At 41.9% G+C, this 12,396-nt stretch overlaps 1 protein-coding gene across 1 annotated transcript in view; it reads left to right on the top strand.

Moving 5' to 3' along the window:
- The first annotated feature begins 9,987 nt into the window (after positions 1 to 9,987).
- The window catches only part of Tex9 (testis expressed 9), a 42,501-nt gene continuing 40,092 nt past the window's right edge, over positions 9,988 to 12,396 (top strand). Inside the window, exons 1-2 of the mRNA XM_048423734.3 lie at positions 9,988 to 10,098; positions 10,202 to 10,281. Coding sequence (XP_048279691.1) covers positions 10,072 to 10,098; positions 10,202 to 10,281 — 107 coding nt within the window. The 5' untranslated portion in view covers positions 9,988 to 10,071. The remainder of the gene's footprint in view (positions 10,099 to 10,201; positions 10,282 to 12,396) is intronic.

Here is a 12,396-nt window from a genome sequence, read left to right as displayed (position 1 = left end):
TGGACTGTCCCTTGACTTATAAGCCAAAAGAAACCCTTTCTTCCTTGAGCTGCTTTTTTTGGGGGAAGGCAACTAAGATACTTGGCTTTTCACATGTCTTCTTAGAAATCCCTCTGTATTATCCCCGGCCTTGCTTATGGGATTTCTACACCAGTTCATTGCTCAGAAGTAAAGTTCCGTATTGGGAACAGTGAATCAAAGACAGGTAGAAGAGTTTGCTAACAGCCTGCCCTTGAGGGGCTGAATCTAGTGCTCCACAAACTCCAACTTTAGTTTGGCTTCTGCTTCTGAAATCCCAAGTCGCTGGCCTTTCTTGATCTCCCTTTTTTGTCTACCCAGGCCCACTGGAAGAAATTCAGTGCCAGTCTTAATTGGTAAATTTGCCATATGAACTTTGGCTTGCTACCCAATGACACAATCCTGTAACTAGGTCAGTTCCTCCTCCTGACCCACCTGGGACTCAGCTCCCAGTAGAGCTCAGGACAAAGCTCCTACGGGCTTCAGTTCCATAAATGGCCTTCTATTTAATGCCCTGAAGAACTTCTGCTCTGTGCTGCATTACATGTGTGCTTTTAAAATCTCCTAATCACCTGATTTTATGACAGACAGTAATTTGTTACTGAGCTTCAGGTTCCATTTTTGTTTTAGCGCCCTAGGAAAATTGCTCAAGTTGCTTTAATTAGTATCAATTTGGTTGTCAAATTTTCAAGATGAAGCCATTGTGTTTCAGCATTATTTAAGCTAAGGCATTAAAATTAGCTGATGATTTTTTTCAAGAATCACTAATTATGACCCAATTTTAAATGTAACACTTAAAAAGAATTATTAATAATAAGTCTATATCCTATCTCTTTGGGCTACAATATCTTGTAGTTATATAAAAAGTTAATTGCTAGCCAAAATTTGTATCCCCTTTCACTGTGTAAAATATGTCAGCGCAATTGTCTGTATTAGAAGAGGCAGAATGTGAGTAATTGCAAAGTAATTTATATTTATCTTTGGAGTGCATTTGCCCTTAAATTTGAATATGTCTGAGTCTAATGTCTAGGGAATTCATATCAAAATAATGAAGCTGTTATAAAGAGTTCAAATCAGAAGATTGCCTCCCTCCTTTGTTGCTTTTCTAGGTTGAGAAAGAAAGCTAAATTGAACTCCATTTGTCTTCAGTAGATTTGTGTGTTAAGTTACTGGTCTGAGAGGAATTCAATAGCAGAGTAAAAAGCTGTTAAAATAGTAATTTTTAGATATTGATTGGATTATCTGGTAAAGGTAAAGAAAGAGAATAAAAAGAAGAAATTAGGAAACAAAGAAATTGTACTAGAAAAAAATATTTAGAAAAAAAAATCAGAATTCTGTAGCAAGAACAGGGAGGCAAAACTGCCCAAGAATTAAGCTGGGTTGGAATTTATCAACCAAGTTCTGCATACTATGGTCCATATGTTGTAATTTAGAAAAAGCGGCCTGCTAGAGAAAGATGCCATACAACAGAGGGTTTTTTTAATTGGGGGAAAGTGAATGGGAAAAGAGGGAAGGGGAGAGGGGAGACTGGCCTCTTGGAACAGAAGTGGCAGAAGAGGCGAGAAGGGGGAAGGAGACAGACAGACAGATAGACAGAGAAAGAGAGAGAAATGGGAGGTGCACAGGGCACTTTTAAAGGGGAACATAATGAAGGTGCACAGAAGGCACTCTTAGTAGCTGCAGCTGAGGAAGTGTACCCCAAGGTCAGGCCAGTATAGATGCCTGAGTGCCGACACCATAGAGATAGAAGTAAAGATGAAGATGGAGATGAAGAGACAGTAATAAACTACTGAAATAAAAACTAGTATCTTTGAAAATTAGCTCATATCCAAGGAAAGAGATATCTTGATAGAGGGAGCCATTATGGAGTTAGGGAGAAATCTGGTGCCAGGGAAACCCTCAGAAATCCATAAGGATGACTCCAGCTAAGACTCCTAGCCTTAGTGGAGAGGGTGCCTGAACTGGCCTTATAATAAGATAGATGATCATCCTAATTATCATCATAGAACCTTCATCCAGTAACTGATGGAAGCAGATGCAGAGATCCACAGATAAGTACTGGGACGAGTTCCTAGAGTCCAATCAAAGAGAGAGAGAGAGAGGAGGGATTATGCGAGCAAAGAGGTCAAACTCATGGTGGGAAATCCTCAGAAACAACTGACCCGAGTTGTGGGAGCTCACTGACTGAACTAACAGCTGGGGAGCCTGCATAGGACCAAACTAGGCCCTCTGAATGTAGGTGACAGTTCTGTGGTTTGGGCAGTCTGTGGGGCCACTGACAATGGGATCAGGTTTTATCTCCAGTGCATGAACTGACCTTTTGGAACCCATTCCATATGGAAGAATACCTTTCTCAACCCTGATACAGGGGGCAGGGGCTTGGTCCTGCCTCAACTTGATATGCCAGGCTTTGTTGACTCCCCCATGGGAGGCCTTACCCTTTTTTGAGAAGTGGATGGGAGTTGGATGGGGGGAAGAAGGGGAGAGAAAAAGGAGGGGAAGGAGGAGGAACTGTGGTTGGTATGTAAAATGAAAAAAAAAACCCTTTTCAATAAAAAGTTTTAAAAAAAGAAAATTAGCTCATATCTTGTGGACAGGTATCTATTGATGTAATAAACATACATCATGTTTTGGAGCTGGAGAGATGGTTCAGCAGTTAAGAGAACTAACAGCTCTTTCAGAATACCTGGGTTTGATTTCTGGCACCCATATGGTGGCCATAACAACAAATGATTTTTCTAATTGCAAGTGCCTTACATTCTACCTGTGTAATTTAGTTTTTCACAAAACTTGAAAATGAAAGACAGTATTCATTAATGCCTTGTTTACTTTCTCTAACTTGAATGTACATGCCCTGAGACTAGCTACTGTGCCATATCTTCATATCTAGAAAAATGTTTGCTGCATATTAGGCTATTTTTTAAATGAATAGAGTACATTGAGACAAATGTATGCATATCTCTAGGTCTCCTTTGATGTCCTAAATACCAAACACATAATTGTTTAATCATTTCAGCCATTTTAAGCCCTTACCAACTTGCTTCCTTCATGTTGATTGTGTGAGCTATATGAAATAATTATGGATAATTGTGGTTTATTTTATTTGTATTGTGTCTCTACAAAAAAATATTTGAGATGGCACCAAAATTATTACAGTGGCTGAGCCACTCTGTCTTCTGTCTGCTTGCTTTCTTCTCTACTTTTTCCTCCTCTCCTTTTTCTAGAAACATTTCTTGATAAAAGTTTCATGGTGTGGAGCTAGAAAGATGTTAGGCACTTAAGAGCACTAGCTGCTCTTTGAAAGCACCCAGACTGTTCCTAGCATCCACATCAGGAAGCTCCAACTATAACCCCAGCATCCACATCAGGAAGCTCCAACTATAACCCTAGTTCCAGGTGACCCAGTGCCGTCTTCTGGCTTCTGTAGGCATTGTATATACATACATCTGGTGCATATACACACATGCAGGCAAAACATGCAAATACATAAAATAAAAATACATTTTAAATAGTTTCTATGATTAAGGAAAACACTCTCTAGGTAGAATCAGGTAGTTTTTCACATTGAGTTCACGAGGGTGTTTCCAAAGGCATCTGGCAAGTAAGTCAGCAAATGGAAGGTTAAAATCCACTTTGAGTTGTGGTGGCACTGTACAGTAGTCTGGCAGTAGGGATTTTAAAAAAAGCAGTAAAACCGGGCAGTGGTGGCTCATGCCTTAATCCCGTACTCGGGAGGCAGAAGCCAGTGGATCTCTATGAGTTTAAAGCCAGCCTGGTTTAAGAACGAGTTCCAAGACAAACTCCAACGCTACATAGGGAAACCCTGTCCAAAAAAAAAAAAAGCAAAGAAAAGGAAAAAACAAAGCAGGAGTTAGCTGGCCAGTGAATGAGTAGGAGTTTGATTCCTTCTGAGTGAAACTCAGTCTAGACTTGGTTGTTGGCGTTATTAGTAGACCAGCTTCATCACTATGAACTTGAACTCATATCAATATCTCACGTGTTTCAATGGTTTCTCTCTCTGAGCCTTCTAGCTTCTTGGCCTGAACTGGCTCTCTGGCTTCTCTAGCTCTCTAGCCTATAAATGGCCACCATGGAATCATCCAGAGTCTGACTGAGTAAGCCAGTCTCATCTCTTTCTTCCTCCCCCTCTCCCTCCCTTTTCCCCACCACCCATCTCTGTCTCCTTATCCACCTTTCTATTATATCTGTTTCTCTAGAAAGCGCTAAGGGGCTGAGTAGATAGTTCAGTGGTTAAAACAGGTACCAGATGATTGAAGACCAAAGTTCAGATTCTCAGAACTCATGTAAATGCGGGGTGGGTGTGGTAGCCTATTTATTTGGGGTGGCTTGCTTATAGTTTCAGAGATTCAGTCCATTATCATGACAGAGAGCATGGCACATGCAGGTAGATATGGTGCTGGAGTAGTAGCTGAGAGTCCTACATCTTGCAGTTCACAGGAATTCCACTGTCACACTGGGCAAGCCTTAGGAAGAAGAGACAGGATGCCCAGGGCAAGTTGACTAGCAAGATTAGCTATATTAGCACACTCTGAGTTTGGCTGGGAGTGAATAAGGTGAAAGATGATGGTTCCTGATAGCCTTGGAACTCTACACATGTGTACCTATGTGCACAGACACCCACAAGTATGCCTACATACATGAAAACATAAAAGCACATGCATACCACATGTACATGCAAAAAATTGGGGAAAATGGGGAAGAATTGGAAAAGAGAGAACCCTGATGTGGTATGAAATTGGTCCCCATAATCTCATAGGGAGTGGCACTATTAGGAGATATAGCTTTGCTAGAGTGGGTATGGTCTTGTTTGAAGAAGTGTGTCATTGTGGGAGTGGGCTTTGAGGTTTCCTGTGCTTAGGATACCACTCCGTGTGACAGTCAACTTCCCATTGCCTACAAAATGTAGAACTCTCAACTGCTATCCTGTACCATGTCTTCCTGCATGCTGCCATGCTCTCTGTCATGATAATAGACTGAAACTGTAAGTGAGCCACCCCAATTAAATGTTTTCTTTATAAGAATTGATGTGATCATGGTGTCTCTTCTCAGCAAGAAAAACCCTAACTAAGACAGAAGTTGGTACCAGGAGTGGGGTATTGTGATAGGCCTGAGCATGTTTTTATTTGAAGGAATATGGACCTTGGGACTGTGGATTAGAAAATCGGTTGAACACTTTAAGTGCTGCTTAATGGGCCATCCTAGTAGGATCATGGAAGACAGTGGCATTGAATGTGATTTGATGAACTATGGGGGCTTACTCAAGAAGTTCAGAGGAGAAGAATTTTAGTATGTTGCCTAGAGATCATTTTGTGATATTTTGGTGAAGGAAAGAAGTGGCTGCTTTTTGCCCTTGTCTAAAAAGTTTGTCTAGGGTTAAAGTAAAGAGTTTGGATTATTTCCACTGGCAAAAGAAATCTCAAAACAGCCTAGTATAGACTCTGTTGTGTGGTTATTAGTGATAACTCTAATGAAGATTTATAATGAAAAGGGCAAGCTGAGCAAAGTAAATTACAAAATATAAAAATTTGGGGAGAAAAGGAGAACCAGGAAGTGGAAGAGAGCTAAATCTTATGTTCAAGGAGATAGATGGATTTAAAAAATGGAATAAAGGGAGTGGTGACCCCAGGGTAAGCTCCCACCCAGCTAAGTTCCCAACTTGTGAAAAGAAACCAAAGAAAAGCTTAGAACTGGATGTGGTGGTGCACACCTTTTATCTCAGCACTGGGAAGGCAGAGGCTGGTGGATCTCTGAGTCTGAGGCCAGCCTCGTCTACAGAGTAAGTTTCAGGGCAGCCAAGCTTAGGCAGTGAAAGTCAGAAAGATGATGAAGATGTAACTGAACAAGGGGACCATGTTCCAAGCCCTGCAAGTAGTAGAACTTGACTGCTTTGAACTTGTGGTTCTGACTTTAGAGTTAAGGAAAGAAGAAACAGGTTATACAATTTGCCTCTGTACCTAAGGAAAACCAATGTGTCAGGGATTTCCCCGAATGCAGCCTAGAGAGGCCACTTTGTGAAGCTGTGGATTGCCTTGGAGATGTTAGAGATGTTAGAGCTGTGGGAAGCTGCTAACAGGGAGTGGAACCAGGCCAAGAGAAAAGTGTGTTCTATTCAACAAAGCTGAATGGAGCTGGAGACCTGAAGTGTGTTTTGACATCAGACACGGACATGCAAAGTTTGGAGTTTGCCCAGCTGGTGGTTTTCTATTATGCTTTTGTCCAGTATTTCCTTGCTATGCCCCTTCCCTTGTTTTTGAATGGTAATGTATCTCCTGTGTCATCATTATGTTGGAAGTATGTGATCTTCCTTTTGATTTTTACAGGTGACTACAGTTAAGATAGTTATACAAATCTCAAAAGAGCCTTGGAACTTTGGACTGTAAAACATTGTTGAGACTGTGATAGACTGTGGGGACTTTTGAAGTTGAACTGAATGCATTTTGCATTATGATATTGTTACAAGCTTATGCGGACCAAGGAGTTGAATGTAGTAGTTTGAATGTATCTGGACCCAATAATCTGATCGAATGGCACTGTTAGGAGGTGTGACTTTGTTGAAGTGGGTATGGCCCTGTTGGAGGAAGTGTGTCACTGTGGGCTGGACTTTGAGGTTTCCTATGCTCAGGATATTGTTTAGGGTGACAGTCAACTTCCCATTGCCTGCAAGATGTAGGACTCTCAGCTACTACCCCAGCACCACATCTACCTGCACACTGCCATGTTCTCAGTTATGACAGTAATGGATTGAACCTGTGAAATTGTAAGCATGCTCCCTCAATTAAATGTTTTCTTTTTAAGAGTTGTTGTAGTCATGGTGTGTCTTCACAGAAACAAAAATCCTATTAAGATACCTGGTTAACATACCTGGCTTGAAAGTGTTTGGAAGGTCATGCACATCAACCATCTATTTAGAGAAACTCAGCTGGGGTAAGGTGTCTCCAGCAGAAGAGAGGGGTGTGATGAGATCAGGTCAAGGAAAATCAATCAGTGAGAGACACCATTAGAAACCAGAAGGAGGCAAAAAAGATTCCTCCCCCATTACAGGCTTAGAAAGGAATATGGCCCTGCCGTTACCAGGATTTTTGAATGTTCTACTCCTAGGACTACAAGATATTTGTGTTGTATTCAGCCACCAATTAGTAGTACTTGTTAAGTATCCCAGAATTTCTATTCTTTTAAAGTATGTTTTCTGGCTCAGAATGTTTCTATTTCAGTGAATCTCCAGCTTCGCAAAGAGGGGATATTTTGCTGGTTTCAGATGGAGTTTTTGTAAATGTTGATTAGCTTAAGCTGTTTGCTAGTGATGATTAGGATAGCTATGCCCTTACTGGTGTTCTGTCATGTGACCTGTCCGTTACTGAAAGAGGCATGTTGAAGTTGCTGTCTGCAGTACTGGTGTGACTGTTTCTCCTGGAAGTTTGCAGTCATGCTAACTGCACCTTGACACTTCTGTGTTAGGCAAATGCATGCTAAGGATTAGTATATCTCCTTGACGAATTGAGTTTTTTCATCTCTTTACAATATTCCTCTTTGTTCTTAATAATTATTCGGAAATCATCTTGGTTTGAAATTAATTTGATACTACAGCTTAATTTTGGTTGATGTTAGCATGGTCTGTCTTTCTCTAGCCTCTGACCTTTAAAATAATTTATTTAAAAAATGTCTTAACGTCTTTGTTTATTTCACATATTTACCACTCACCCCACATAAAGTGAACTATTCACTGACTTTTCATATATTTAGGGGGATGTGCCACCAACACAAAGTGTGTGTGTGTGTGTGTGTGTGTGTGTGTGTGTGTGTGTGTGTGTGTATGCCTTTTTCAAGGCATGGTTTCTCTATGTAGTTTTGGAGCCTGTCCTGGAACTTACTTTGTAGACCAGGCTGGCCTTGAACTCACAGAGACCTAGCTGCCTCTGCCGCCCAAGTGCCCTGGCCACTATAATATATTTAAGCTTTTTTTTTTTATTCTACAAAACCCTTCAACCCATTTGTCATCTGCCAGCCCTAGGCAGCCACTAATCTACTTTCACTCTCTATGGATTTGGCTGTTCTGGCCACTTTATAGTCATATTGTTACATTGGGATGAAGCCACACATTTGTGATCTTTTGTAAATGGAATTACATGATATGGTGTGATTTTTTAAAAAATAGTTTCTTTCACTTAGCTTAATGTCAAGGTTCCTCTATATTGTAACAGGAATCAGATATTTTGTTCATTTTGTTATAATATTCCATTATACAAATAGATGTTTTTCATTTATCTGTTCATCAATTTATGATAATTTGGGTATTTTTCCCTTTTTGGCTATCAAATAGTGTTTCTATACACTTCTGTATATAATTTTGGAGTAGTTTTTATTATTATTTCTTATTATTATTATTTGGTATACGCATATTGCACTAGCTATCTTTGTAGCTAGTTGCTGTGAGAAAATACCATGACCAAAACAGCTTTTGGAAGAAAGAGTTTACTTTGACTAATGGGTCCAGAAAGAGAAGCTTTGATGGCAGGGGGCATGACAGCCAGAGCAGGAAGCTGAGAGATCACATCTTGAACTGCAAACATGAAGTCCAGACAAGGGACTGGAAGTATGGTGAGGCTAGGAACTCTCAAAGCCTACCCCCAATAACACACTTCCTCAAGTAAGGGCACACTTCATGAAGGTTCCTAACATCCCCCAAACAGCTTCCACTAGGGACCAGGCATTCAAATAGTGAGCCTATGGCAGTGGCGGGGGGTGGGGGTGGGGGGAGCGGGGTGTGTGTTTCATCATAACCAGCACATATAGGTGTACGTTGCTAGATTGTGGGATAACTGCATAAAAGGGAATTGGCAGACTGCTTGGGTTACCCAGCTACTGTATAATCTTTACACCACCATTATCAGTATAAGGCTCAAATATCTCCATATATTCCCTCATTTGTTCCTGTCTCCTTTTTATTACAGTGGCCCTAGTGGGCATGAGAGGGCGTCTCATTGTAGTTTTGGTTTCCCTTTACCTGAAGACCAACACTACCGAGTATCTTTTTTATATATTTTAGTTATTTGTTTGGCTAAACACCTATAAAAAGCCCTTTGTGTTTTTTTTTCCTTTTTGCATTCCTATAGTTCTTTACATGGGCATATGTCAGATAAAATTTCTAAATGTTCTACTGTGGTTTGGGTTTTTGTTTTATGGTATTTTCTTTTGGTGATGTCTAGTTTATTTTTCTTTTGTTGCTTATCTTTCTGGGGGCATAGCAAAAACTCTGTTAATTCAGTCTTGACAACTCAGACACATGGTGGTTATATACAGTTTTTCATTTAGCTATGATTTTGAATTCCTTTTTCTATCTAGTGTGAAATACTGGCCGGAGTTATTCTTTTGCGTGTGGACAGGCAGTTGCCTTCCATTATTGCCGAACACTTTTCTGTCCTTGAATGACCTTGGCATCCTTAGACCAGGTGACTATAAATGGAAAGGCTTATTTCTGGGTTTTCAGTTTTATTCCCCAAACAATCGGAATTGCTGACTTGTGTTTCAGGCAGGATCCTATGCATGAGCTCATTTACTTCTCTATTACGCATTGATATTAACATTATTCTTAGTCCCGCCTTGCAGAGGAAGTAGTTTAGATCATGGATGGTATGTCTGGACACAAACTTGCGCTGATACTGACAGCCTGAGCTCTCAGCCGTGGCATGAATAATCTTAGCAACCAGAACTGTAGAAATGTACTGAAAAAATCCATTATAACAAAAACTACCGTGACTCGGATTGCCCTACTGGGCTGGAGAAACACCTCCGATAGAGGCTTATGCGTGCTTGCTGTCTCTGCGTGGTGAGGTCTGAAACCTCACCTCAAGGCCGAGGACAGGTTATACCGCGAGTCTAGGTGGGTACCCTGGAGCCTGCTGGTCAAAGCCCACGCAGGCGCTGTTCTAGGTGAAGACAGAAAGGACCTTGCCTTCTGGCGGGAGGCTGCCCGAGACCCGAGAACTCTCGCGCGAAGATATGTTGTTACCACGGTAACCGCATCGGTTTAGAAAGATGGCGGGGCGAAGTGTGGGAGTGCCGGTGAGTTCAGCCCCAGGCTCCTGACTGGTGGCTGGGCTGCGGGCGGGCAGGCGGGACCGACCCCAGACTCCCTTGAATTTGAGCTCTGCAATTCTGTCTGCAGAGATGCGGTGCTGCAGGTACTCAGTCGCGCGGGCAACTTGCAGCTGGACAGGACCTCCTCGCCCGGGAGCAAGAGTACAAGTGAGCGTCCCTCATGCCCTAGGGAGGTTACTGGGGTACCTTTTCTGTAGAGTGTCTGTATCTGGGGGCCTCCTCCCACTCCCCATCCGCTTTTAGCCGTAGCTATTTCGCCGTAGCTATCTGAGAAGATACTTGTAAGGGCAAAAATGTACAAAAACTGTGTTGGGCATCAGAAGGGTTCACTTGGAAGTGCCTTGGAACACACAAATCGCCACCAAGAGTGGAGTTCCCAGAGTAGATTTCTTCCTTCCTTCCTTCCTTCCTTCCTTCCTTCCTTCCTTCCTTCCTTCCTTCCCTCCCTCCCTCCCTCCCTCCCTCCCTCCCCCCCTTCTTTTTTTCCCTACACAGGGTTTCTCTGTGTAACAGCCCAAGCTGTCCTATAACTCGCTTTGTAGACCAGGCTGGCCTCGAACTCACAAAGATCCACCTGCCTCTGTCATTCCATCCCATCTCGTGTCCGTCTCTCCTTTCTCCCCCGACCAGTGCTTGTATTAAAGGCGTGTGCCACTAGTGCCCGGCCCAGAGTAGAAGATTTTGAGAATTCTCAGATTACTAGAGTTAACTTTGTGCAAATTTCTTAGAGGCTTGTTTTCTAAATCAATTAAGTCCTGGCTACAGTGGAAGGAGAAAGAATGATTTCCCTTCGTTGCCTTGTTCTTTGGCAGTTATCTCTGCCCCCACCCTCACCCCACCCCCTTCCTCAGGTTGCATGCAGCAGCCCGAGGAACCCTTTTCATTTTCAGTTTGTCTTTTTCGTTGCACTGCTTAAAATTGCATTTTGCTGTTGTTGCACATGCAATGCTTTGACAGCTCTGGCTTCTTTTATTTAGCTTTCTGCCTCTCGCTCACATATACAGGTTGCACTTCTCCAGTCACAAGGGACATGGGTCTTTCTTTCCAACCCTGTCTGTTCTTGAGGGAAATCATACCTGCCTTTAGACTGTAAAGCCCAGAGGGGACTTTGACCATGCTAAACAGATCCCTAGTTGTTTCATGTTTTTTTCCCAATTAGCATATTCTGTTCGTATAAACTCACTTGATAGCTTACATTTTTTTAAAACAAAACAAAACAAAACAAAACAAAAAGATCTGAAACAGGGTTATCTCTACATAACCCTGGATGTCCTGGAGCTCACTATGTAGACCAGGCCCTGAACTCACAGAGATCCTTCTGCCTCTGCCTCCAGAGTGCTGGGATTAAAGACATGCACCACCATAGTTTATTTTCTTATATTCTGCCTCCTCTACTGAACTCTAAACTCCACCAGGGTACCAGGGTAGAGATGATGTCTGCATTATTTGCCATTTGAATGTACCCTTATTAAATAAAGTATATTTTTAACATCTTTTTTGTTTCTTTGTTTTGTTTTTCGAGACCAGATTTCTTTGTTGTAGCCCTGGCTGTCCTGTAACTAGCTCTGTAGACCAGGCTGGCCCTGAACTGACAGAGATAACCACCACCCAGCAACAGCTGTTAAAATCTAAAGCTCTTAAACTCATTTGTTACTAGTGCAACAACAAAATGCATATCTTCAGCACTGCTCAACACATGCTGTAGAGCCTCATGGATTTCTGGATGAGACCATCTGCTAGCTGTGGTAGTTTTTTTCTGGTTTTGTTTTCTCTGCATCCCCCTTTCCCAGTCTATGACGACACAAGGTGGAGCACAAAAGCGAACATGAGCCGCCACAGCGCAGCCGTGATTTTGAGGAGCTCACTTTTAATAATTCATTATCTCTGAGGTTTGCTCCAGGGTTTGGGTAGGTTCCTTTTAAATCAGGCTTTATAAATTTGCCCTGATTTCACTAAATATAACTTTAAAAATATGTATCAAAATATTTTCTCCACAATGTAACTCAGGTCTGATGTATGTGGCAGAGGAGTTTATGGCAGACAGGTCATTTTGGAGGATCAAGAAACAGAGAGTTCCGGCAGAAAGTGGTGCTGGACCGTAAGCCTCAAAGACCCCCTCCCAGTGGCCTGCCTCTATAAACTACACTCCCCAAAGCAGCCCCACTAGCTGGGGAAGTGTGGCAAACAGTTCATTTTCAGACCATAACTATCTCTGTTCTTGCTCTTTCCTCCTCTTTCAAATTAGAATTCTGATTAAAAATT

The sequence above is a fragment of the Myodes glareolus genome, chromosome 4 (genome assembly GCF_982192425.1).
Source record: "Myodes glareolus chromosome 4, mMyoGla1.1, whole genome shotgun sequence".
Classification (NCBI taxonomy): Eukaryota; Metazoa; Chordata; class Mammalia; order Rodentia; family Cricetidae; genus Myodes; species Myodes glareolus.
Note: the sequence above shows the minus strand (reverse complement) of the source record. Positions and strands in the feature narration are given on the sequence as shown.